The 27,402-nt window shown below is 38.4% G+C and overlaps 2 protein-coding genes across 2 annotated transcripts; one reads left to right on the forward strand and one right to left on the reverse strand.

Moving 5' to 3' along the window:
- The first annotated feature begins 1,783 nt into the window (after positions 1–1,783).
- On the forward strand, positions 1,784–5,794 carry LOC306856848 (uncharacterized protein). The gene is made up of 6 exons (XM_079396337.1): positions 1,784–2,027; positions 2,520–2,553; positions 2,822–2,925; positions 3,049–3,147; positions 3,230–3,276; positions 3,431–5,794. The coding sequence occupies exons 1-6, from the start codon at positions 1,964–1,966 to the stop codon at positions 3,698–3,700; spliced, it is 618 nt and encodes a 205-aa protein (XP_079252463.1). The 5' UTR covers positions 1,784–1,963; the 3' UTR covers positions 3,701–5,794.
- Positions 5,795–6,261: 467 nt separating this feature from the next.
- On the reverse strand, positions 6,262–24,444 carry LOC306856847 (uncharacterized protein). The gene is made up of 7 exons (XM_079396336.1): positions 24,245–24,444; positions 22,277–22,390; positions 21,839–21,901; positions 17,651–17,821; positions 15,010–15,199; positions 7,694–8,518; positions 6,262–7,438 (listed from the first exon to the last, which is right to left on the reverse strand). The coding sequence occupies exons 1-7, from the start codon at positions 24,275–24,277 to the stop codon at positions 7,206–7,208; spliced, it is 1,629 nt and encodes a 542-aa protein (XP_079252462.1). The 5' UTR covers positions 24,278–24,444; the 3' UTR covers positions 6,262–7,205.
- Positions 24,445–27,402: the final 2,958 nt, after the last annotated feature.

Genomic DNA, 27,402 nt, shown 5'->3' on the forward strand with positions numbered 1-27,402 from the left:
AAAAAAAAAATGATGAATGATAAAAATATTGACAATTGGAATCATTTCTGCTTTAAAGAGCTTGAGCATTTAGTGACAGATGAGAGAACTGCATTGTATACATAGAATACACCAATATAGTTACCTTTATAATTATCGTTCTTGGTGTAAACAGGCCTTAATAGTGTTTCTTCACTGGATGGCCAATTTCAAATGAATGATATTTTCAAAATACAAAATACTGTATTTGTATTTAAATACATTTTCCCACACAGTATTTTGTATTTTTATTTTAAATACATTTTGATGTATTTGTGCCCATCTCTGAAAGTACACGATTCAGAAAAAAAAAAGGGTCCCACTTTATATTAGGTGGCCTTAACTACTGTGTACTTACATTGAAATTAATCATTTGGTACAATGCACTTATTGTGTACATACATGTTTTTACATTGTACTTATATTTTTAAAAATACCTATTTGTAATTACATCTGTAATTAATTTCTGTAGTTACATTTATAATTACACTGTTGACCCATCCCTCACACCTTAACCCACCCTTAAACCTACACATACCACCAAACCTGTCCTTAACCTTACCCGTATCCCACCTCAATAGCAGCAAAAGTGTTTTAAAATACAATATGACCACAATAAGTACATTGTACTTATTTTCTGATGTAAGTACATAGTAGTTAAGGCCACCTAATATAAAGTGTGACCAAAAAAAGAAAGAAGAAGTGTGTATTGGTGTCTAATTGCTAACTGTTTTCTTACAGAAACTTATTTTTGGTTCAAAACACATAAAAAAATGATGCTACTTACCATCATTTTGCTGTTGTCAGTGGCGAATGGTGACACATACCCTTCAGGGCATATTCAGTACTATTTAGAAGGTAGGTTTAGTCTTTGCTAACTGGCAATAACTTCTAACAAAGACAGGATCAATACAGTTAATATCAAACAGTGTTATTATAATATATCATAAGCCTGCAATAACTGTAAAGCATAGTTTCACTTATAGGCCTTTGTCTCATAAGCTTTTTGTTGTATTTCTAGATGAAACTCCTGAGGAAACATCACCCCAAGATCTCAGGGGAACTGACACTCGTCCCACAGCTGAATCTCCTTCTCCCAAGCTCTCAATGCTTTTCTTCACGGGTGCAGGTCCTCAGCGAAACACATGGTGGTGGTCTCCAGAAAGGCCTTACACAAAAACGAGGCAGAATGTTGCCTACTATAATCTCAATTCCTTCGGTCTCCGCTATGGGAAGAGAGAACAGAACATGCCTGTAAAGTGAGGCCCATTGGGCCTTTTTAAATTATGGATATTGCTTGAGGTTTTATATGATTTAGAAATGTCTTTTCATGTATTCTTTGTGAACACTGAATCACTTTGATGTACTCAAGTTAATGTACTATAGGATTGATCTGCAGATATAACATTAGTGGAATAGTTCATAAATAGTTCATAAAATGCTGTAATGATAACTGTGAAGACACATTTTGCTAGTAATAAATAAAAATGTTTTGTCAAACAACCTGAATAAAAAGACTTTATTAGATAACATGTGAAACAGAAGATGAAAATGTTATTTATTTTTTTCCTGGTTGTGTACTTCCTGTTCACAATTGCTGATGACTAACCTAACTGTTCACCATCAAAATATACTGTGCGATTTTAGATTACAGATTCTTCTGTGTTTTCTAAATTGATTTTAAAAACAGAGTGTTTTGGTAGAAATTTCATTTAACATTCAGAGCGTCGCTTGCAAAAGCAGGATACTTCAGTGCTGTATCTTCAGTCTTATACCTTATTTAAGACTGGTGACGTTCAACCACAACTTTCCACTGACTCTAGATAATCACTGAGCATTTCCGTGGCTGTGTGACTTGATCAGCACTTTGATAAAAAAATATTAAAGATCATTATAAGAAGGAATTTGGAAATCAAAATAATTTGTGTGAACTTCTGAAGACGTCATGTGGATTATACACCCTGCATTTATTTGTACTCTTTGTATGTTTCTCTTCAATGTGCTGGCAGGTAAGACACGCGGCGTAGAGTTTAAATAAATTAATTTTTAAATATATATTTTAAAATAATCTTAAAAAAAAGTGCAGTGTGTAAAATACAAAATTCATTTTAAATGATTAAAAACTGGTATACTGTTATAATATACTGTATATACCAGCTGTGAACTGATTTTTGTAAGATTTCAAAGTTGAAAGATAATAAAACAGATAAATATTTATTTATTGAGACAAACACAGATATGTAAAAAAAAAATTGCATCAAGAGTGGAAAAAATGTGACAAGAGAATGATTTATTATGAACATACTGTGCAAGATATTGATGTAAATGGTGCTTGAAATGAATTTGACATGAAATTTGTAACTTTGTTACATAGTTACATGAAAATTAATATGGAATACTGAAACAATATAAAACATATTATATAGATAATAACCTGTATCAGTTTGTTTTAATGCAAATTAAATGTTTTGATTATTATTATTTTATTTTATTTTTTGCAGATACCAACAATGCAAATGCAGGAAACACAACTTGGTAATTCCATAATTCTCAATATATCATTTTTTTAACTGAAATATCACTTTGATTTATCCTATCTAATTCTGTGAGTGAACTATGCAACAAGTATTTGGTAGATTCACAATGTAACACATTTAAAATCTTATATAGAATAGTATAAATTTGTATCTTCTTCCGTGAAAGTGATCAAGTTGCTTGTAATGTCTTGAAACTCTTCTCCTTACTACATAATTTAATCTTGTGATGACTCCAGATATCAGCATTTATTTCTGCATTGTTTCAGTAAAAATCTTCATCCGTTGATGTACGGCATCATCTTTTTCCTCACCGGCATAATTCTTATTCTCCTGATATTTGTGTTTAAAATGTTAATCTCGATGCGAAGCGGTGAGTGCACTACAGTACTATGTTTAATTGCTTATTTCTTCCTTATTATCATAGTAAATTACATATAAGATGTAGCTTTGGTATGTGTGTGATTACTTTTTTGGTGATGTTGTTTGAACTCAGCCATTAAGAGAGACACTATCCACACAAAGATTAACACGAGAGAATCAACCGCTTTGTGTCAGAACAATGCATTAAGTGTTTCCCCTACTTCAGGCAATGGTAAAAACACACATTTTACATTAAATCCTACCGCTCATCCACTGAGGTTTTCACACTAAACTTTTTCCATGTCATCAATTAGGTGCAGATAATTCGTCCTCTACTAGTTCTGGGAGCCCTGAAGGCTCGGTAAGTCATCTGAAAACCATTCATTTCCTCCTCATGCATCTGAAGCCATCACTATTTATTCCAGATAAGTGACGCACCATTTAAAGAATGTTACCATTCTTTATTGCCATTTTTTGTTTCATAAGGGGGTTTTGTTTTTGTTTTTGGATGTCAGCTGTCGGATCTTTCCACTAGCTCTCAGCGGTACGTAAGCCTTGAAGACCGTCGAAAGACTTCTGACTACATAAATGTTTCAGAAACTGCTCCCCTTGGACTAGTGGACTTTAAAAAAACAGATGTAGACTATGAGAATGTTAAAGAGTCCCAACAGAAAAAGGTGAAAAGAAAAGGCCAAGTGAGCTGTGATGACGGTACGACAAGTTTTAGCAGCGATGATTCTGCTGTGAATTACTCCAAGGTTGTCTTTACTAAGGCAGAGAAGTAAAAGATGTGATTACTAGCTTCATTAAAATGGGCTTAAAGGGATCAGTTACTCAGAAATGGTGTCATCATATGCTCAACCTCATGTTGTTCCAAACCTGTATGACTTTCCTTCTTCTGTGGAACAAAACATATTTTGAAGAATGTTTAAAAAAGTCAGTGGGGTCCAAAATAACATTTGATGTGCATTTCATTGTATAGACAAAGATATCGAAAAATCTTATTTTAAGTTAGTCATGCAAGTTAGGAACAACATGATTAGGTAAATGTTTGATTTAATATTATTTTTCACATCTAGAAGATGTGCATGTATAAATTTACTAATATTCATATTTCCCTAATTAAAACATGGTTCCCATAAACACAAGGAAAGAGGGGCATTTTTTCCTGTGCACTTTCAGGCGTGCATTTTAGTGCATTTATCTGATCATAAAACACCACATCCTGACAGGAAGGAACCAGACATGCATCTGTGTCTAACAGTAATAAATAACTACTCTAAATGTGCAGTCATCAAATACTATACTGTGATAAAAATGCATCGATGCTTTATGCTTTTCCACCACCAAGCATAATTTTTCATTTAGGGCCCGAGGTAAACCATGAAAATCTCATATGATGTAAAGCACCATCTCTCAGGAACATTGTTATAAAAGGACCATTTTAAAATATAACTTATGCCAGATTTATCCCAGTACCACCACATTTAATATTTGATGTTTTCAGATTTGATGTTTGATATGTATGTCACATAAAAATGGCGACATTATGGTGGATCCCATCAACTAGCACTGACAGTGTCCCACCATTTGGTGGAATTAGCTGCTCTGCATGTGTTACTATATGGTGATGTAGGAAAAACCTGTTAGGATGTGAACTTTGTGTTAAGCTGTGATGTTATCTGTAGCACATTTCAACATGAGCCAGTGCCAAGAGCACACTGAAACAAATTCACTGTTAGGTCATCCTTCTAATTTTAAGGCCAATCCTAAACACACATAGCAATATCTGATCACCACAAACTGAAATATCCCAAAAGGACCGTAAAAGTCACCCTCTTTATTCTGATGAAACACAGATGTTTAAAAAATTAGAGGAGACATCCAAGTTCCAAGAAATGTTTCTATTTTGAGTTTACATTTGAATTGAATTGATTACAAAATTAGTTGTGTTTTGCAGCTTTCCTTTCAGGTACTGCACAGAGACGGCTTTAAATTCAACTTCCAGAAGGCAATAATTGTAGTTCGGTAAACTTAAAGTGCATAGTTTTGCAAAATCTGTCATAGAAGCTTTGCAACATGCTGCCTGCATGTGGTTCTGTTTAAGCTTGAAATACAGTTCATTTCATAACAGATGCTGAAGTTGAAGAGTGTTCAATCTTTAGTGGTAGGGCAAGAAAGAAATGCTCACATCCGACTAATAATGGCTTTTGATCTGTCGGTTTCATTAAATACTCAGCTGTGAGCACATCATGTTGTTAATCCAAAATAGATTGTTCTTAATAAATTCATAATGAAACCAAACCTTTTTTATATATATAAAAGCGTCATTGTCACATAATCAGACATTTAATTACAGAAGCGTTTTTTTCACAGGCAGTAAAAAGAGATCGACTATTGCACAACGTAAGGCAATGATACAGGGAGGATTTCAATAATTTTTTAGCACATGCACCGAGGTTTGGCCTGTGAGATTTGGTGGTTTGGTTAAACAACAGCACTCTGTTTTCAGGAATCCCCACTAAAAAAACTATTCTCCTAATATAAACCCTACCATACAAAGGTTAATTCCAGATTCTTACATTTAAACTCGAATTTTGCACAAAGAAGTTTACTTAGTGGTTATCAGTTAATTGCTAATAAGCCAGTGTAATCGAAAAAGGTTGTAAAACTTAAACAACTGATGATGGAAAGGGAAAAAAACGAACCGTGCTATGTATGAAATGTTGTAAACTGCCATTAAAATGTCTTCAGTATGTAAACAGTATCACAATCGCTTAATGATCAAATAAAAAAAACCTGGAATGTGTTTAATTTCTTGTGTGTAATGAAAGTTGAACCACTGAAACCTTGCCTCAATAAACTTCTCTTGCCTTATTACCACATTGTTTAAGACCTTTTATGGTGGATTTCAGTTTAAACACCACTTATTTGTATAGTAATGATATCAATAAAAAGGAAATGATGTCAAACTGATGTCTCACTGACAGACACGCTATTGGTCACGTAAAAACTTCAAATAGCTTTACAGTGTTTGGTCCCAGCATGACACATCATTTAAATGCCTTAATGGCCTAAAAGTGTTTTTAAAGGGATTGTTCACCCAAAATTAAAGTTTGTTGTCATTTACTCACCCTCATGTTGTTTAAAACCCATATGTCTTAGCTTCTTCTGTGAAGCACAAAAGGAAAACTTGTCCCAGTTGCTCTTTTTCACAAAATTAGGCCTCATGTGGATACTAAAGTGCCATAAAACTATTAAACTGTCCTTACAATGGTATACGGTTTGGAAACACAAGGATGTGTAAATAACAGTATTTTCATTTTCTTTTCTTTTTTTTTTTTTTGTCAACTAATTCTTTGCACATACGTCTGCCCTGACATTTATTATTTTATTAAAGTCATATGTTAGAGCAGAGAAGCAGCATGTGACTTGAAAGCAATAAAATAACACACATCTGAGTCAAGATAGAGACGTGAAAAGTTAAAAAACTGAAACAAACTAACCAACTAATGTTTTGTTGTAAATGGGGTAGTTTTACTAACAAACACCATTTTTCAGGTTGAGCGTTCCACAAAGCACCCATCTGTTTTACTCATTTGTTTATTGGTACTGAACAAAATATATTGTTATTAGATTTCTTTTAACAATATGAGCCAAGAAAATCATTAGAAGAATTATTTGCTTCTGACATAAAGACAAAAGATGGTGGTTTTATTCCACCTGCTCTGAATATACAGTATTTATAGAGTATATATTTATTTATTTACACTCCATATATATTTGTGTTTGAATATCCAGATGAATACAATCTTAAACTGTCATGAAAAAAATTAACTCTTCTCTTTATGAATTATTGATATTTTCCATTCAACATGGTCAGTTTGCCAAGTCAAAATGTGCAAAGAGAAGGTGAATGTGTCAAATCTAGTTTGTGCAAGAATGCTAAAAATATTTTCATATTTTCCAATGGACCATCTGCCAGATCAGTAATTTTCTGCTCTAGTACTATATCCTAGTTGTAGATACATTTTGAGCAATAAAATATGTCTTTTAAATGTATTATTATAATTCCATATACAGAATGAGAAAAAGCAACCTGCTGATATTTTGTCTCCCGATTTATTGTTTGTTTGGAATAAATAAATAACTCCAACTCATACTGGAAACTTAAAAAACTTTAGATTTTTCTGTTTGAAAATCAGACCACCAGAGCTAGTCACCAGCATATGTTTTGGCTACTGGTCACAGCATGTTTCTCTCCAGACCAGTACTGACCTAGATGCCATTCTAAGTGGGTCTTCTCAGCAGAGCAAAAATGACTTGCGAGTCACTTACTTTTTGCTGTCTGTAAAACAGGACAGTTATGAGCAGAAGTCCACCACACCCTAATGTAATTATGAGTGCGGTGCCAAAAGAAATGATTGTACTGCTGGATTTTTCTGTGGCAGGGTTCCTCTGTCTCTCTCTGTCTGGATGGGTCTGGTCCTTCATCTCCTGCCTATCCTCCTGGGATCTGCTGTCTTTTGAAAACCAAAGGCATTTGATGAATCATCACAGAATTAGTAACACGTGACTGAAGCGACCTTGAATGCATTCTTCTACTCAGGAAACATGTTTGATGTCTACTACACTTAATGACAGCACACAACAATATATTACTAAAATTAAAAAGAAAATGGAAACTAGAGAAATAAATGCTAATTCAAATATTAATAAAAACTAGAATAGTGCATAAATAATACTACATTAACATTGCTACTATCCAACTTCCTCACCTTTGCTGAGCTTCGCCTTCGCCGTGGTTCTCATGAAATTCCTTGGCACCCTCACCGGACTTTGGGTGTGTGTTTGGAAATTTTCAGGAAGGCGGTCAAAATGACCTGGCTGTTCAACAAGGGCACTCAGGCCTTCTGATGAATGTGCAGCTGCTTTCAAAGAAGACAGAACTGTGGTTGTGACTGGTACAGTGTGTTTACTCAGTTGAAGCATTTGGAAAGGCTTGTTTTTTATCTCTGTGCTCTTGATCTCTTTGTATGCTGGCTCAGATGTTGTAGTAACTGAGTTCTGTGATAATTTTACATAGGAACTGGATGGTCCTTCTTGGCTCTTGGAATCTAAAGACCTCTTAGCAAGTAAAAGCGGCATGCTCTTCTCCACATCGTCCTGCATGCTATCCCTTGTGATTTTTTGATAGGGGCCAGAGGTGGTGGTCTCAACACTTGAGTCAGTTCTGCTTGGAAATACATCCTGAAAATTTGTAGATGAAGGGAAAAGATCTGATGGCACATGGTTCATCTCTGAATTTGAAGTTTCTTCATGGAAAGCTGGAGTACTACCAAAGATGAATTTGGATAAATCTCCTTCTGATCTCCATGTGGCAGGTGTTCCTAGATCTAGTGTTTGCAGTTTGGTTACTGGGACAGGAGATTTGAATTGTTTAGTTCTCTCATTACCACCCTGCAAGGTTTCCACAGGTGAAAAGGATGATCTTTGTGGGGATAGAGTAGATTCCGGGTAAATATTCCAATGGCTTGTGGATGCAGATGACTTAGATGATCCAGTGCTCACCGTTGGACAAATGCAGGGGCAATTGGAGGCACCTAGAGGAAATGTAATGGAAATTATGATAAAAACACAACTAAAGTAAGATAAGCTGGTACTTTGCTAATCTTTTGCTAATGAGATTCACTTTGAAAGCCTTTTTTGCTCCATTTCAATTTCCTTCCCTCATTTTTATGAATTACTCTGCTTGTCTGTGTTGTGTGTTCCAGATAAACTTTGAGTCATTTTGTGTTTGAATTTGATCAAAAACACTGATTCATACTGTGGCCGAGAGAGCTCAACGTGCTACAAATAGAAAAAAACACCTGAAAATTAAGAAAACTACTTCCTCAATTTTACAACGCACACGCTGCAAATGCTCACAACACAACCAAACAAAGAAACGCACTGCAAATAAAATGTATTTAGTTGTGTTGTGAGCATTTGCAGTGTGTTTCTTTATTTGTTTGTGTTGTGAGCATTTGCACAAACTGATGAAGATGTTTTCTTGATTTGCTGGTGCTTTTTCTATTTGCATGTGTTTTCTGAAGTTGCAGCATGTTGAGCTCTCTCGGCTACCGTAGGATTCGTACAAAAATGAAACAAATGATTGTTTATGAATAATTTTTTAATCATTTACTGACCACTTAACACAGATTAATTCATGTTGCTTGGAGGTGATCAATGATTCTACTTCAGCTTCATAATGTCAGGGTTTTGGACATTGTGAACCCTGTTTCTGTTCCTGATTCCTTATTTGGTCATGTTCCTTTTCTTGTTAGTCTAATCATGATTCCTTGCACCTGTGTTTTGTAATGATCTCTTGCATTTAAGTTTCTGTTTGTTCTGTCTTCCTTTGCCAGGTCTACTCACTACGATCTCGTTGTGTTCGTGTGTTTGTTCATCTTCTATGTTGGATTATCCCCTGTGTTTTGTTATTAAAAACTGTTTGAGCTATTTCGTGCCTCCTGTGTGCTACCTGCACAGACACACTGTGACACATAAAAACTGTTTTCACAAGTGGTGCAAAAATAGACTAAGTAGCTGGCAATATTGAGTGTAAAATGTCAGTGACTCGGGTTTAAAGGGGTTATTCACTGTTAGCAAGATGGGCTTTTAATAAAACTTGTCTGTCTGCAGAAGAAATGCATTTTTTTTTTTGTGCTACATGACAAGAGAAAAGGGCCTATAGAAGTTCCATTTTGCTAGAACATTGTTAAATTTTACTACCAACATTGTAACAACACAAAATTAGTTAAACTTGGCGGTCCCACTTTATATTAGGTGGCCTTAAGGGGTCATCGGATTGAAGTTGATATGATTCTTTAGGGTTTTAATGAAAAGTCTATGACATGATGTTGACACAGAACAGCGTTCTCCATCGTCTCCAGTTCATCCTCGTCTACAGTCAGTCTGCTCCTGTGCTTGCCTCCATTCATCCATCAACCTACGATCTCCTGGATCTGTAAGCAAGGCCTGCCATTACCATACCCATCAATTCTTCAAAGTATCATTGCTCCAGTTACTCACCTGCTTCTCTGCTCAGTCTATTGTGCTGTTTAAATAAATACCCATTCATTGTCTTCTCTGTGTCCTGGTGTCCTTCCGTAACAGAAGACCGGACCTTTCTAAGAGAAGAATAACGGCACTATAAGCAATCCCGACCCATTCCAGGAGATTGTGGAACATCAGAGACGGATTCTCACCACCACAATCTCAACACCAGCTACCACTTCCGTCACCACCACCACGACCTCTTCTTCGGCTACACCATCGTTAGTCCCGTGGCCAAACCGGCCCCCGTACTCTGGGTCTGGTGGAGGAATGCAACTGATTCCTCCTGCAATGCTCGCTCGCCCTCGAGATGCAGCCGCATCTTTATACCACGGAAATAGCTAAGATCGCATTTATTATCTCATTACTGACAGGAGGGGCTCTTCAATGGGCAGAAACTGTCTGGGCCCAAGCTGGTACGGTTACACGATCAGCAGACGAGCAACTCTATCATTTACGACAAGGTAACATGTCAATTAATGATTATGCTTTGAAATTTAGGACCCTCGTCGCCGCTAGTGGATGGAACGAGCGTTCACTTTTAACCACTTACCGGCAAGGATTAGAGTCCCGGTTACAGCTGCATCTTGCAGCATATGACGACAACATAGGGCTTGAGCGATTCATCCAGCTGTCCATCAGAGTGGCTAACAATATGCATGCATGCTTGGAAGATCAGCAGGCACTACCAGGATTAATGCCTCCCCTCCGCCGACCAGAGAACATGAGCCCTCCAGAACTAGTCCACGAATTCATGCAAATTGATAATACCCGACTTACCTTCACGGAAAGACATCGACGCTTATCTCAAGAATTGTGCTTGTACTGCGGAGCCACCGGGCATGTGATTGCAGCATGTCCCATCCGTCCTCCTCAACTCTTGATGAGTGCCATCAGACCCTTTAATACTAATATGTATCCACTCTCCATTGTAATCCAACTTACTGCCTCTAATATATCCCTTCCAATCAATGCCCTTATCGACTCCAGTTGGTCAGGAAACTTAATCTCAGGCACTCTCTGAACCAATTAGACCTCCCAACCACGACCACCACGAAAATATACCAGATCCAATCCATAACTGGAAGACCCTTGAGCCGTAAGCACGTCTGGCAGAGAGTGCGACCAATTTTCACCCGAGTAGGTCAACTACATGAGGAAGCTCTCTACTTACTGGTTCTGGAGGATTCCACTGCTGATGTAATTCTAGGGTGCCCGTGGTTAGTGCAGCACAACCTCATCCTCTCTTGGGAGTCCAGTGAAGTCCTGAAGTGGGGGGAAAGATGCTTCCCTGACTGTTTCCCACATGTTCCACGCCCATCAAAACGTACTCCCACATGCCTCAAGGTGTGCTCCACATCCATTGAAAGTCCCGTGGAAAAACGGTCAGTAGATATTCCACCATGCTACGCCCCCTTCAGTGATGTGTTCTGCCCAACCAAAGCTTCCAAGCTGCCTCCACACCGGCCATGGGACTGCGCCATAGATCTGCTTCAGGGTGAGTCAGTGCCCCGCGGTAAAATATATCCACTATCCGTTCCAGAACAGAAGGCCATGGAGGAGTACATTGAAGAGGCTCTTCAACGAGGTTACATCCGCCCGTCGACTTCCCCTGCTGCTTCGAGCTTCTTTGTGGCAAAAAACGATGGTGGTTTGAGGCCTTGCATTGATTATCGGGCACTCAACAAAATCACGGTAAAGTTCCGGTATCCTCTTCCCCTTGTCCCAGCGGCGTTAGAACACCTCCGCGGAGCCTGTGTGTTCACCAAGTTGGACCTCCACAGCGCTTACAACCTCATCCGGATATGTGAGGGGGACGAATGGAAGACCGCCTTTGTGACACCTACTGGCCACTACGAGTATTGCGTTATGCCGTATGGACTCGTCAACGCCCCCTCCATATTCCAGGATTTCATGCACGAGGTGCTGCGGGAGTTTCTCTATCAGTTCGTACTCGTTTACATCTAAGATATACTCAACTACTCCCGGAGTATGGCCAAACATCGCCATCACGTTGCGGAGGTCCTACAATGCCTGAGAGAACACAACCTGTTTCTGAAAGCAGAGAACTGCTCTTTTCACCAGACATCAGTAAAGTTCCTGGTCTACAGCATCGACCAGAATGGTATCCATATGGACTAGAGGAAGGTAACCACTATCAAGAACTGGCCCATACCCACCTCTGTAAAAGAACTTCAACGTTTTCTCGGTTTCTCAAACTTCTATCGCAGATTCATCTGAAACTATTGCTTCATTTCCAGCCCGCTTACCAACCTGCTCAAGAATAAGACCAAATCACTGTCCTGGACACCAGCTGCCACAGAAGCCTTCAATTCCTTAAAAAATGCCTTTATCAGTGCCCCGATCCTCATTCATCCAGATCCTGAAAGAGCATTCGTCGTTGAAGTCGACGCCTCCAAAACCGGGGTAGGGGCAGTTCTATCTCAGCAACAGGGGACTACGGCCAGACTCCATCCATGTGCCTTCTCCCGCAAACTCAGCCCATCGGAGAAGAACTCTGACATCGGCAATCGAGAGCTTCCTGCCATCAAATTAGCTCTCGAGGAGTGGCGACACTGGTTGGAGGGTGCTCAACATCCATTCACGGTGCTGACCGATCACAAGAACCTGGAATACCTTCAGGAAGCTAAGAGACTAAACCCACGTCAAGCTAGATGGGCTCTGTTCTTCACCCGCTTTAACTTTTCTATTTCCTATAGACTCGGATCACGGAATGTGAAGGCTGACGCCTTATCTCACCTCTACACCCCTGAAGAGGAGTGTAAGGAACCTGAACCCATTCTGCCTAAAGGAATGATTGTGTGTCCCATCCAATGGTCACCCCAACTTAATACCTTCCTCCACTGTCTCCGCTAACGATCCGCCGGGCTGTCTACCAGGATTACAGTACGTCACCAGAAGACAGTGCACCTCCCTCATTCACTCAGCACACTCATCTCTGGGCACTGGCCAACCAGGGGCCAATGGAACCCTCTCGCTGCTAAAAGATCGCTTCTGGTGGCTCAACATGGCCCGGGACGTGCAAAGGTTCATACAAGGATGTCCTAACTGTGCCATCTCAAAAAGCCCTCGCTATCTACCATCTGGCAAACTCCTCCTGCTGCCCATTCCAAATCATCCCTGGTCACACCTAGGAGTGGACTTCATAACTGATCTCCCACCTTCAAACGGTAATACATGTATCCTGGTTATTGTTGATAGATTCTCAAAAAGTTGTCGTCTTCTCACCCACAAGGGACTCCTCACAGCCATGGAAACAGCTGAGAACCTATTCAACCAGGTATTTTGATATTTCGGGATACCAGAGGACATCGTATCTGACCGAGGACCACTATTCATATCTCTTGTATGGAAGGCATTCTTCTCCCTCCTAGGTGTGACCGTAAGCCTCTCTTTAGAATACCATCCACAATCGAACGGGCAGGCGGAGAGGAAGATTCAGGAGATAGGATGCTTCCTTAAAAAACCTTCTGCCATGACCACCAGTACTCTTGGAACCAGTTCCTTGGCTGGGCCGAGTACGCACAAAATTCCCTTCGTCAACCATCTACCGGACTCACTCCTTTTCAGTGCATGCTCGGTTACCAGCCCCCTCTCTTTCCATGGTCTGGCGAACCATCAGAAGTCCCATCGGTAGATCACTGGTTCCCGAGAGAGCGAGAGGGTCTGGGACGCAGCACATCATCAGCTGCAAAGAGCTCTGCATAGACGTAAGATGACAGCGGATCTAAGATGGTCATCAGCACCAAAGTACCAACCAGGTCAAAAGGTTTGGCTGTCTACTCGCGACATCAGGTTACACACACCTAGTAGAAAGCTCAGTCCCAGATTCATTGGCCCCTTCACCATCTTGAAGCAGATCAACCCAGTCACGTACCAGCTTGAGTTACCTCCACACCACAGAATACATCCCACATTTTATGTGTCTCTCCTCAAACCTCACTACCCATCTGTTCCTATCTTCACAGATCCTGAACCGGCTGACGTGAAACTGGCTAACTAGCACGTTATTAGGAAAGGCGATTTGCAAAGATTCATAAAAAAACCTTATACTCACTTCTTCAGATGAAGCTGGATCGCGAATGATTCGCGCAATCATAAACCCATTTAGGCAGATCGGGGATCGGTGCATTCCCTTCAAAACGAAAGTAACTTTAATCCTCTGCGTCTTCAGCAGCTCAGATGTGGGGAGTAAATGACGACTGCTATATTCATTATTATATCAAACAACAAAACGCCTCAATCGCTTAATCGGAGACATCTTGTCTTCCCCTGCACCAGAGTCGATGCAATGGTGGACAGCTCTCAGCTCACTCAGGGCGGGTCTAAGGTAAGACGGCCTTGTCAATCAACTATCGTGGGAGCGGTCTGTACAGAACTACGTAATTCTGACAGGAACCTCAGAACAGCCTGATTTGAGAAAGGGGATTTTAAAATAGAGATTTAAAAAAAAACACTGGGTGGATTTTTATCATTATAGGATGGATCGCTTCCAACACACATTTATGTTCAAGCAACTTGTAAATTGAATTTTGCATCTGATGACCTCTTTAACTGCTATGTACTTACATAAAAAATAAGTACAATGTACTTATTGTGTTCATATTATATTGCAAAACACTTTTGCTGCTATTGAGGTGGGATACAGGTAAGGTTAGGGACAGGTTTAAGGGTGGGTTAAAGTGTAAGGGATGGGTCAACAGTGTTATTACTATAAATGTAATTACAGAATGTACAGATGTAATTACATGCTGGTATTTAAAAAATATAATTACAATGTAAAAACATGTACACAATAAGTGCATTGTATCAAATGATTCATTTAAATGTAAGTACATAGTAGTTAAGGCCACCTAATATAAAGTGGGACCAACTTTGCAAACTTGTTTTTAACTTGTTAACTGTTGCATAAAAGCTCTTGAAATCTTGCGAGCGTGTCATTTCAGATGATTGCTGGATTTACCAGTTGTGCTACCTGCTGTTTGGCTGAGCGGTTCATTGGTGGATCCTGGGTAATCTTCTGTATACTCCTCCTCACAGTTCCAGTCCACAGGCTTATCACTCTGAATCATCAGACCCATATACATGCGAATCACTTCCTCAGCTTTCTCCAAAGCTGCCCTGGGCAAAGTCATGTGGGTTCTTATGAACTTATTTGGGCTATCCTGTAGGGTATAAAACATGTTTTTGTTTGTTTGTTTTCTTTTTTCCCCAGCAGAATCAGGTTGAACCCTAACAAGTGGGAAAGCAGGTGGTAGGCTACACGGGTCATTGTAAAGTTATTTTAATGCAAATATTTTCATTCAAGCAGACCATTTCATAAGATATTCATTGCCTTTTGAGGTTAAATCAATCTTATAATTTTTGGGAAACATTCCAGGATATATAAAAGTAGCTATATGATAAACACTGGTTTTCCTTGTGTGCATCCTGCCAAAGATAACAAACTGTTTTTTTAAAACTTTGTTTTAAAAATAGAGTAGACAAAGACATATGATGCACCATGGCATCTGTGATTTAATTAGGACTGCAACTGGAAAGGTTTCCTATGGACTTTTTTTTTTTTTTAAAGACACTGTAATAGAAAATATTTAGGTGGCTGATACAGATTACATTATAAGCATGTGGTCCAATTAACTTCATGCTGGCAGTGGATAACTTAACAAAATAATCATAACTCTGAATTCCTTTTTTCCAAAAATCGGCCAGAATTAAACATTTTATAAAACATTTTAATACAGTCCAAAATTAATGCAAGAAAATCTATTTTAATAAAGACCATTGACCGTTGTTACCAAAACCACTAGCTACTCTCCAAGACTTTTTCCTCTTGAAACGTTTTACATCTCAAATTAATGTACATTCAACAAAATGCCTAATGTTTCATCTAGCTTGTTTCTTAAAGCTGCTAGATGTTTTATTATTTGTTATTGAAAAGACATGAGATTATTTATGCTGTTACATACATTAACATTTGAAATGTACAGAAGTAAAAGAGAAAAAATCTTCTTCCATAATATTTATAACTAAAGACCCTTTTCCATTGCAGGAACTTTCCCCAGGAACTAGGGACTTTGGGCCGGTGTTGTGCCCATTTTCTACCCCTGCCAAATTACTACCCCCTCTCATTGAAATCTCAACCTGATTGCCTAATCCTAACCCCACCCCTAATCCTAACCCCTCCCCCACACCTAACCCTAAACCTACCAATACTAGGGGGGTAGTAATATGGCAGGGGTCAGAATTTGGCACAACACCGGTACTCAGTTTGTTTCCACCGCAAGAACCAGGATCTAAATAAAGTTCCAGGTACAAATTTGAGATGGTCCTCACTGCAGAACACAAGATCCAGGGTGTGAGGTTGGATCCAGATCCAAATCCTCCCACCTTGCATAGACCTAAACCTACCCGTCTCTACCCCCTGATCCCTAAACCCACCCATCTCCACCCCTAAACCTACCATCTCCACCCACTAGATGTAGATCCAACCCCGCCCCCTGGATCTTTGTTCTGCAGTGAGGGGCTACTGAGAAATTTGCCCCTCAGAAAGTCCCTGCTCGCGAGATAGTACTTTTTCAAAAGTCTGGAACTTGGGCGCTGAGCACGCTGATTGGTTGAGTTCATGCAGCACTGTATTTCAACCACCATATTCCCATAATTAAAAAAAATATATATTACTGTTCTTGTGTCATGAAATGTAGTTTTAAAAGTATTTCAGGCGAGAATGTAATTGTTTAAAACTCAAATTTGCGGAGACATGAGCTCCACGCGATCACCTGGCACTCAATTGCTCATGTATCCCACTGAGAGGAGTATAACCTCGGCTAGTCCTTCTGAAATTTGCTGCTGGCTCGAGGAGCATCTCGCTGCAGCCCACAAGATCCAGGGGGCATGGTTGGAACCAGATCCAACTCCTCCCACCTTACATATACCTAAACCTACCCATCTCCACCCCCTGATCTCTAAACCCACACATCTCCACCCCTAAACCTACCAATCTCCATCCCTTAGATGTGGATCCAATCATGCTCCCTGGATCTAGTGGGCTGCAGCGAACCCTACTTGGCTGGCTCTGATGTCTCTGTAGTGGTATAATTTGCTGGTATAGTGATATAATTCGTTTTGGGTAAATCTAGCAGATAATCTTTGTTCTTTATTCTATTATTCTATTAATATATTTAAATGAAAACGAAAAGAGGCAATGGTGTTTGATATCATATTTCATCCTATTGTAAATACAGTGAGGAAAATTGCCGTAGTCGAGGCGAGCTGACTGATGTTATCAAGTACGCTGCTCTTTGCAGAATTACTGGACTTGTGTCGTTCCGTCTGCTGGAGTTCACACTTCCAAGTCTAACTCGTGAAGTCCGAACTACAGAGGACGCAAGTCCGAAATTTGCGTACTTGGTATTGAGAAACTCGCGCAGACCTGCTACGTCACCAGACTATTTGCCTATTATTCTCGTACTTTAGACCGCGATGGAAACGCAGACAACAGCAGGTCTGGGGTTTAAAATGTTCCTGGGACAAATTGTTCCAGGTAATTTTGGTGGAAAATCGGCTTAATAGACAATTTTAGGTACCACTGCCCTCAAAGAGAATATAGATGGACTTACTTCAATCTCCTCATTGATTGGAGGGATGCATCTTTGGGAGTAAATGTTGTAAATCAAATTCTTCAGTGAATGAGTATAACGGTAATTGTCTGAGTCCTTAGCATATCTGAATTGGGTGTTGAGTAGCTCCAGTATGTGAGGGAATGCTGCTTTAACATAACACACAACACTCTGGAAGACACAAACATATGACAACCACAATGAACAACATCTGATATTATCATACACACTGATGTTATTCAGATCTGGGTCACACAATACACATTTTTTTAGACTACATTTTGTGACCTTTTTATTCCTATTGTAATACAAGCTTTACAATTGACAGTGCTTGCAAATTTCATGCTTCATATCAAACCTGTTCTTTCATAGAGCTTGTGCTCCATTTGAATGCTGATGGGGTGTCTCAAATCTCTACAGAAGGGTATACAGTATGTACATCTGGCCAGCTGGACTTTTTCTTTCATACAAATGGAGGAAATGTACGCTGCATTCCTTGAAATAAAAATTGTCTTCAATTGTCTTCAATTGTCTTTACCTAACATCACTTGCTCAATGAACCTGCTGCAGTGAATGGGTGCCATCAGATTGAGAGTCCAAACAGCTGGTTAAAATATCACAATAATCCAGTCCATCAATTGATGTCTTCAGAAGTGAAATGTTTGTTTGTTAGAAACAAATAAACCATGAAGGCATTTTAAAACCTAAAAAGCCCATAATACATAATACTTCCTCCAGTTATGGATGGACTCGTATTTCAGCCAAGTAAAAAATGGCTTAATGATGGATTTGTTTCTTTCTTTGTTTCGTATTGTAATTTGTTTTTTCTATCAGCTGTTTCGGCTCTCATTCTGATGGCACCCATGTACTGCAGAGGATCCATTGGTGAGCAAGTGATTTAATGCAAAATTTCTCCAAATCTGTTCTCAAGAAGAAACAAACTCATCTTTATCTTGTATGGCTTCAGTTTTCAGTAAATTGTCATTTGTGGGTAAACTATTCTTTTAATTCATTTAATTTATCTGTTTGTTTTTTTCACTGACATTTAATGCAAAGTCTCGTCTAGTATTTGAGTCAAGTAGAACTATTTATCCATACAAACATTTAGTAGATTAACACATAGCAGGGAAAGTCCCTAAAAGGATAAGTGACTTGGTCAAATACACAATTACAGCAGAATTATTGCTCGCTTGCCTAATTTTTGAGCCTGAATTTTTTTTAATTGTTTCTTCATCTGTCACCACCACTCTCAAAGACATTGATTCAACATGCATTCTACAAATATAAGGGACATCTGGCATATATGAACAATTCCTGCTGAATTGCAGGGTTCCCAAAACACATCTGTGTCCAGAGCGGTCTTCAAGCTGTGATCTTTCAAACTATTAACATGACTGATGGCCTTGTAAATTTCCAAAAGCACGTTTCGACTGTTTCACTATTTTTGTTCTGCCAGTGGTCTCCTTCAGTAAACGTTTCCTCTTCACACTTCACACGCACCACGCTGAGAGTTTGAAAGCCTTTAAAAACAGACTCTCTTTTACCTCAACAATCAATAAAAATTTGATTACTAAATTTGATTACTTTTCATTCCTGGTGCTAAAATACGTGAAGAACCTCAAACTTCATCTAAAAACACTGGCAGTGTAAATAAGGCATGACATATTCACACTGAAAAAAGGTGAAACATTTGCATGTTATTTTAAGAGTTTGTGTAAGATGAAAGATGAAACCTCAAGAAACAAGGATGTGGTCCAATTGATTGTCCAATTTGAAAAATCTGAACCACTTCGCCTTAACAATTAAACTCTTTTGTCTAAGGCCGGTTAATAAACACATTTAGTAAATAATGTGAAAGATAAATGAGAGGAAGACAAAAAGATGGTTATTTCTGACAAAAACAAACTTACAGGAGACAGGAACATCACTCGTTATCTCTAAAATATTTTAATTATAAGTGTGCAACCATCTCACACATCCACCAAAAACTCCCTTGGCCATGTTAAGAATCTGGGGCCCTGAACAATGAATTCAAAACTATTTTGGAACTCTGGACCAGGGGCCTCCTGTATAAAACTCTCCGTAGATTTCATCCTAAAAGAGTATGTGCGCACAGTCAAAAGCATCCGTACGGTGCACACATATTTACGCCACATTTATCTTTTATAAATCCAAATACGTGCGTGGAAAACAGCATACGCACATTTCTATGCCCATTTTGTGCGTAAGCAACGTCTATACATGAGGCCCCAGGTGAGCAAGTAGACTATTCTGAGACAGTCCACTGAGACTCTGTCTGGCTTAACCAGCCCCATTTAGCTTTCAGTGCTAGAGAGGCTTTACACAAAGTACTTTTTATACAATACAAGCCAACTAAATATTATAACAACAGACACAATATATGTAAACACATCATGTTGTGGGTTTGGGGTCGGGACAATTTTTGAAAGAAGTCTCTGGAAATAATTCAAATATGCTGATTTTCTCCTCATTTCTCAAACATCCTCATTTCTCAAACATTTCTTATTATTGTCGATGTTGAAAACAGATGGGTTAGGCCTAATATATATATATACAGTATATATATATATATATATATATATATATATATAAATTAATTCTTACTGAATAAAACTTTAAAAACTTCAAATCTTTGACCTCAGTGTATTGTGGCGGGAGGAGCAAACGACAGACACAGTGGGTGTGGCGTCAGGCCTCAGAGAGGTTTTTATTAAACAAAATAATCAAATAAAGTGTCCAAAAGGGGGTAAAAGTGTCCAAAATAAACAGGGGGGTCTGGTGTCCTCGTCGTGCTGCGGGGTTCGTGAAGGAGGGCAGTGTTCGGAAAGTAAGGGTCCAGCTAAGGGGCGGAGTCCGGTGGCCACACGCGCTCCCCTCTCGGGGCCGGGACCAGTCTCCCGAGGAGAGGCGCGCTCGGCATTTAAACAGCGGCGGTGATGAGGCTCTATTCACATCAGGTGCGCCTCATCACACGCCGCCAGCCCTAGCTATTCAGCGCCCCTCCTCTCTCACACACCCACTCCCGTCGGGAGCCTGGTGAAGGGCGGCGAATACGGGACGGGGTGGTGATGATAATAAGGGGGGAGGCAGCCGACTCGTCACAGTATATAAATATATATATTAAAGAACAACTCAAAAGGAATAACGCAAGAAGGGATGAAGGAACAAAACAAAACAAAACAAACAAACAACCACAGTTAGTTATTAACAAAAAATGGCAAACAGTAATTAAACTTCATGCATTCATGCCAGTAAGTGGCTGTATAAAGTCCAAAATCAATGGGATTAAGTGGCCAGTGAAAAACCAAATACTATTGGAAATATCAGCCACACTTATTTTAAACATACGCTTACAATCTTCTTTACACACTTTAAAGTGTGTAACAAAAATCAAATCAAATCGAAAAGGGACACTGGAAGTAGACGTATTATCATTCAAGATAAAATAACTAGAAGTAATCTGAATCTTAAAACTTAAAAAAATAAAATGGTGACCAAGGGACACATGATTCATGAGTTCTGACTCTCTGGGATTGTAGATTCAGACAGGGCAAAAGTCTCTTTTAAACAGGCCCTCAAAGATGTTTATTGATTTTCCTCAGGAGGTTGTAGTAATCTCAATTCCTCATACTGCAGCTGAGCTGAGAGACACGACCACATAATAGTTACCTCCAGGATCATTTCCCTAAAGAACTGAGCTTCTGCTTGTGCAAACTGTACAGTGATGTTCCAAATAATGGAGTTCTAGTGCAACTGCATTGGCTGTCATGAAAAACAGGGTCACAAGGTAATTGTAACCATATGTGGCCCTGGACCACAAAACCAGTCTTAAGTTGCATGGGTATATTTGCAGCAATAACCAAAAATACATTGTATGGGTCAAAATTATAGATTTTTTGTCATTAGGATATTAAGTAAAGATCATGTTCCATTAAGATATTTTGTAAATTTTCTACTGTAAATACATCAAAACATTTTTAATTAGTAATATGCTCAATATATGCTTAATAATAATATGCTTTGTGTCTCTGTAGGAAGATCTATTATACCAGGATGTCAACAACAGTATCAGGGTCTTTCATATACTGTTCATAACCGTTGAAATACCCACAGGAAAACTGGTAATCTATATCTGCCATTACATGAAAAAAGTGAAAATGTGCATACCAGGTTCTGGCGCTCAGTGAAGGTGTAGGTTATTGAACAACCATTTTGCAACTGGTTCTTCAACTGCAAAGGAAAGCGTTCAGTGTGAAAAATCATAGTTTGCCAACCGTTTAGCTCATATTTATCAATATCAGAATCAATTTTAATAGGGGCTTTAAAAGAGGCCACACACACTTTCATGCAACTTTTTCCGATTAGATGGCATTTAGAATATCAGCATTATTTAGTGTGCTGCCATTCATTCAGAAAGACTGAGTTGCCAAAATACTAGTAGCACTCAAACTATCCAAATCATTTATGTGTGAGTGAACATTACAGACAGCTGTGGGATTTTGTAACAAACAAAGCGTAATAAAAACTTTTATACAAGTACAAGTACAAGTACATTTACTTCAGTCCACAAGGTGATTTACTGCTAGTAAAAGCAGCATATCTTACCAGACGTTTTAAATTCAAGAGATGGTCCTGGGTGATAGAGTGCTTACATGGACCTGGCACACCAGCACACACCAAATGAAAACCCAGGATAAGGAAGAAGCACAGATGCCTTACCTAAAACATAAAACGATTATGAGTTTCAAGTACAAGAAAAAAAACACACACACAACTGCATAGATAAAGTATATTTTTATTTATTTAATTTTATTGTCTCCTTTTTAAGGTCATGTCAAGACATTTACATAATATCTAAGTTTCCCCTTTGAGTGGAAACCAAGCAGCAACCTCCGGTCTCTCTCTAGTCTTGAATTCAACAAGGAAGTGATTTAAACTGCAATTCATCGACTGGCCACTAGAGACAATCTCTAAAAGGGAGTCCATCCCATAGACCCCCCCCCCCCCCCCCCCCCCCCATGTTAAAATGCCCAAATTTACGGCAGAAAAAAAATGTGTTTGCAGCCTGGTATTGGGGGGGGGGGGGGGGGGGTACTGGGATGTTGAAACGGGGAAGATGTTGATGGGAAAGGAATGTAACCTCAGTAACTCCCCAATCCCTAAATCACTCCAAACTGGGTTTAACCTGAAAACTTATGTTTATAATTCATATTCATTGCAGTTTTTGATCCTCTGAACTATGTAACACTGTTTATGCAACACAACAGGGACTTATCGTGTAATGTTACAATATTATATACAACAAATTGTAAAGCCATAACGTGGGCATAAGTTACCTTCCTTACCTCTCAGAACACAAAAGCAATTGTCATAAATCTCTGGTGTGAAAACGCACTGAAACTATAAAACTGTTTATGATGTTGACCAGATCAGTAAAACAAGAAATAAATGACTAGATCGTTGCTCAAAATCATCAAAGCTCCACAGGAGAGCTAAATGGACGCATAGTGTGACCCTGGACCACAAAGCCAGTCTTAAGTCGCTGTAGCAATATTTGTAGCAATAACCAAAAATACATTGTATGGGTCAAAATGATCGATTTTTCTTTTATGCCAAAAATCATTAGGATATTAAGTAAATATCATGTTCCATGAAGATATTTAGTAAATTTCTTACCATAAATATATCAAAACTTAATTTTTGATTAGTAATATGCATTGCTAAGAACTTAATTTGGACAAATTTAAAGGCAATTTTCTAAATTTAGATTTTTTTGCACCCTCAGATTCCAGATTTTCAAATAGTTGTATCTCTGTGAAATCCTAACAAACCATACATCAATGGAAAGCTTATCTATCCAGCTTTCAGATGATGTATAAATCTCAATTTCGAACAATTTACACTTAAGACTGGTTTTGTGGTCCTGGGTCACACATATATATATATCCTGTTGTATCTAGGAAGTCCTGGGTTATCTATCCAAAAAAGCATGTAGTGATAACAGGTAAGAAGAATAAAGACCCCATTTCCATTACCTGATCTTAAATGGCTGTATTAATCCACTTGTATGGGTGAGACCAAAAAAAAAAAAAAAAAGAATAGGAGTAGACATAGCAACTCAACAATATAGCCAGAATAACTGACAGTGATTTTTTTCACTCAGCAGTTGCCTAAGAGGAAGAAATTAAATTTCACAGTTTCCTTCTGTATGTTCCATGTGTCCCGATATTTGCCCACAGTTGTTGAATGGTTTGGCTTTCTTACATTGAAATAGTTTGATGGCCATGAATCAAGAAATTGATGGGAAAGGATTCAACAAGAAAGGAAAACAGAGTTCTCAAGCTTCACAAGAGGGAGATCAAATCAAGGCTCTTCAGAGATCGTATCTGACATTAAACAAACCTCATTCTACACATCAATCTAACGTTATCTATTAATCACACAGAAGCAAAAATTGAGACGTGTTTTAAAAAGAAACTTGACGAACTTCAATTTTCATATGACACAAAACTGACGAACTTCAACATATTCCTTAAGCAACAAGCCTATGTCAAAGGAGAGCAGCAGACCTACCTTGGCTTTGTGGGCTGTTATGTGTGTGTTCATCTGGCTGACCTGAGCAAATAGAAAGCAATGAAGTCCACATGTAGATTCATTGGATTAGTCTTTTTGTTTTATGTTTGATCCTAATGAAGATAGTGTCTGCTCCTCCAAAGATCTCTGTGGGCTTCAAGCATCCAGATATTGATGGCTCTTGAAACGAATCTTCGTGTGAAACAGTTGAGGCGTGCCACCTTGAGAGGTTGAATGTTTCTGCCTGAGGTCTATGGTGGACCAATAAAGGGAGCTGCGGTAAAGACCTCCTCCTCTTCTCCCACTGTTGAGCTTATGAAAGACCTCTCTCACTTTTTTTCACTCAGATCATTCCAACATCCTTTCATTTTATAAGACCTCTCAAAAGTCACATTTGAGCATAAGTTTAAAATCCAATGGGGGTGCCAAATCATCTGCTCATCCTACAAATGCTAGGTTTCCATTGAGAGAAACAGTCTTCTTGTGAATGATGCATTTGGAGGTATGATTCACCCCAAAAAAATGTTTTCATCATTTACTCATTCTCAAGTCACTTCAAACCCTATAAGACTTTTATTCGTGAGAAACAATACATGTTTAGAGGGAAAGTTGATCATAAAAGTTTTCTTGTCACATTGAATTATAATCCATAAATAGAAATTCACCTAAATCCCAATCATGTGCCGTTAATTTACAGTATGTCATTAGCCATTATATCCTGAATGCTACAGAGAGGAAGGATGACCATTGACTTGTTTTCTATAGATACGTCCTCCAGACGAAAGTACCTCAAATATCCAAGACCTTACTCTAATTAAATTGCTTCTAAACTTCACTTGTCTCTGCTAGAAATTGGTGTCATTAGTTTCTTAAAATAAGTTGATTCATTCTAATTATATATCAATTAGGTGATCAATGACACGTTGTTCTGTTCAGACTGAAACACACAAATCCATGAAGGATGAAAAATGTGTGGTGATATAAACAGCCTGAGATGCTGGTACAAATTAAGTTCATATTTTCATGTAATATTTCACTGCCTGTCATTGAGCTCTGGATTATGAAAATGTCATTACATTAGTCATTAAAGCCACAAAGAAAAAAAACAAAAACAAAAAATAGCAAACAAAGCCTTAATTTTCAACTTCATATAACTTTTTGTGTATGCCAACTATGACTTACATAAGCTAACTATTCTTATGTAAACAACTCAGAACTGAATTTGTCATGTTTTATGGCATTTAACCAGTTGTGTAAACTGATCACAACATTCTGGCGAACTATAAGAAGATATTTAAAAAATTAACCATTAGGATAAGAAGGAATAAATTATTTTTTGTTCAAAAGGCGAACACAAGGTTTATTACTACTGAGCTAACATCTGCAGCATCTATTTTGAGCTAGTCTTCTACTGGCTTCGAAATGGAGTCAATGCAGAATGGAGTCTATGGGAGACAATCTATGGGAGAGTTAAATATGCATTACTCTCACATGAATATCTTCACACCACAGGAACTATATGCACATGGGTCACATATGTGCTGTCTCTTTCAAGATGGAGAGAGCGAAATCCATTACATTCTGTCAGTAGATCAATGTTCTGTTCTTCGTTTGGGACACTGTGTGGATATTCAGCCTTTACTGGATCAGTTACCCTCTTTTTTTTGCTTTGCTTTTAGGTGACCCTGGTTATTTCACATATGCAAGTAGCAGCTCTAAGTAGACAATGTAAAGCACATGCTTTAAGCCAGAGTTAATTCTGACAAAACCTAAATTCCTTTTTGTGGTAAAGCATTGAGAATCTAATCAAACTTTTCAATGCTTGTGCATTAACATGTCACAGATGTTAACATGTTTGTTTTGATGTTTAGATTACTCTTTATGTGACCATTTTCTAATAAAAAGTTATCTGCCATACATGTTGCAGAATGTTAACAAAAAGCAAACGTCTTAAACTATGCACTTAATTAACATGTGGATAATTAACATGTAGTTACTGGATCAGTCCTGTGAGATGAACAGCACTCTGAAATGCATTTGGCAGCAAATCTCTCCAGTTACCTCAGTCCTCTTTTATCCACTAGCTGGATGTTGTTTTCCCTTTGGAGGCTTGAACAGATTCAGTATTTTACTCCATTTAAACTGCAGATGTTTCACGTGGCCTTCAAAACAACATCTAACATTTAAAGCTTTCAGTTGTACTTTCCCTCTCTCTGACACACTCTTGCTCCTCTAACCTTATACCATCTGATATTCTTTTTGCTTATTAAATTTCTGAAGTAGAGGCACACTGTGTCAAATGACTTCCCAACATTGGGAAGACTATACTGTAGCACACTAATGTCCTTTGGAACTGTTTTGGATTTATCATTGTTTCAACAAGTTCTATTGATCTTGGAAATTTGTCACCATATTAATCTGTTTTCAGGGATTTACTTAAATACCACACTGACCAATATGTGCTCACGGTTGTGGTAACTGCCCAGATTAATGGTTTGGGCTGCTAGCCACAAGTTTTACCCTCCCCTCTCAGCAGCCCTGGGCTTTTGGGACTGTATGTCCAAAAATATTTTCTTTAACCCCAAACATTTTCCCTTCACATTGTATGAAGTAGCGGCAACCATGGTGTGGCCCACTGCAGTCTTCTATTGCATAGCAGCATTCATTGGTCTCATGAGAGTGGGGCCAGCCCATGAAAATATTGTAAATTTTGTTAGCTGGATCCGCCACTTAGATCCACAGTCTAGTACTGCCCCTTTTGCTTTTTAGCTATTGTTTTTGTCTGTCTTTAATTATGAAATTTTGTCTATGGGTCATAATTTCTCATTTAATTTTTTATTTATTTATTTTTGGACATCTGAGCTGTATCCAAATCGGTCACTTGTTCATTATTTCCTGTAGTGAATGGCACTATATGCATGGGAAAAAAGAAACAAAAATGAGTGAGCAACTTCAGATGCTGATATAATCACCGTGAGCCAGAGTGTAAAAATAACTTTATTTTACACCTTATAAAATAATAATGGCAATAATAATAACTTTATTTAAATACTACACATACAATTTGTTTAGATTTTTGCTATTAAACATATTATGATGAAAATAAATGAATAAATTGTTAACTTGTTCTCATATTTCATGTCAAATTTAATAGATAG

The sequence above is a fragment of the Barbus barbus genome (genome assembly GCF_936440315.1).
Source record: "Barbus barbus genome assembly, chromosome: 37".
Lineage (NCBI taxonomy): Eukaryota > Metazoa > Chordata > Actinopteri > Cypriniformes > Cyprinidae > Barbus > Barbus barbus.

Bases quoted from the DNA above. Each gene is read 5' to 3' on its own strand.
- LOC306856848 (XM_079396337.1), top strand. From the start codon at position 1,964: ATGTGGATTATACACCCTGCATTTATTTGTACTCTTTGTATGTTTCTC. The intron at 2,926-3,048 runs GTGAGTGCACTA...GTTTGAACTCAG, and splicing joins GTTAATCTCGATGCGAAGCG to CCATTAAGAGAGACACTATC. The intron at 3,148-3,229 runs GTAAAAACACAC...GTCATCAATTAG, and splicing joins TTCCCCTACTTCAGGCAATG to GTGCAGATAATTCGTCCTCT.
- LOC306856847 (XM_079396336.1), bottom strand. From the start codon at position 24,277: ATGAACACACACATAACAGCCCACAAAGCCAAG. The intron at 21,902-22,276 runs GTAAGATATGCT...TTTCCTTTGCAG, and splicing joins TCTTGAATTTAAAACGTCTG to TTGAAGAACCAGTTGCAAAA. The intron at 17,822-21,838 runs GTATGCACATTT...TGTGTCTTCCAG, and splicing joins TCACTGAGCGCCAGAACCTG to AGTGTTGTGTGTTATGTTAA.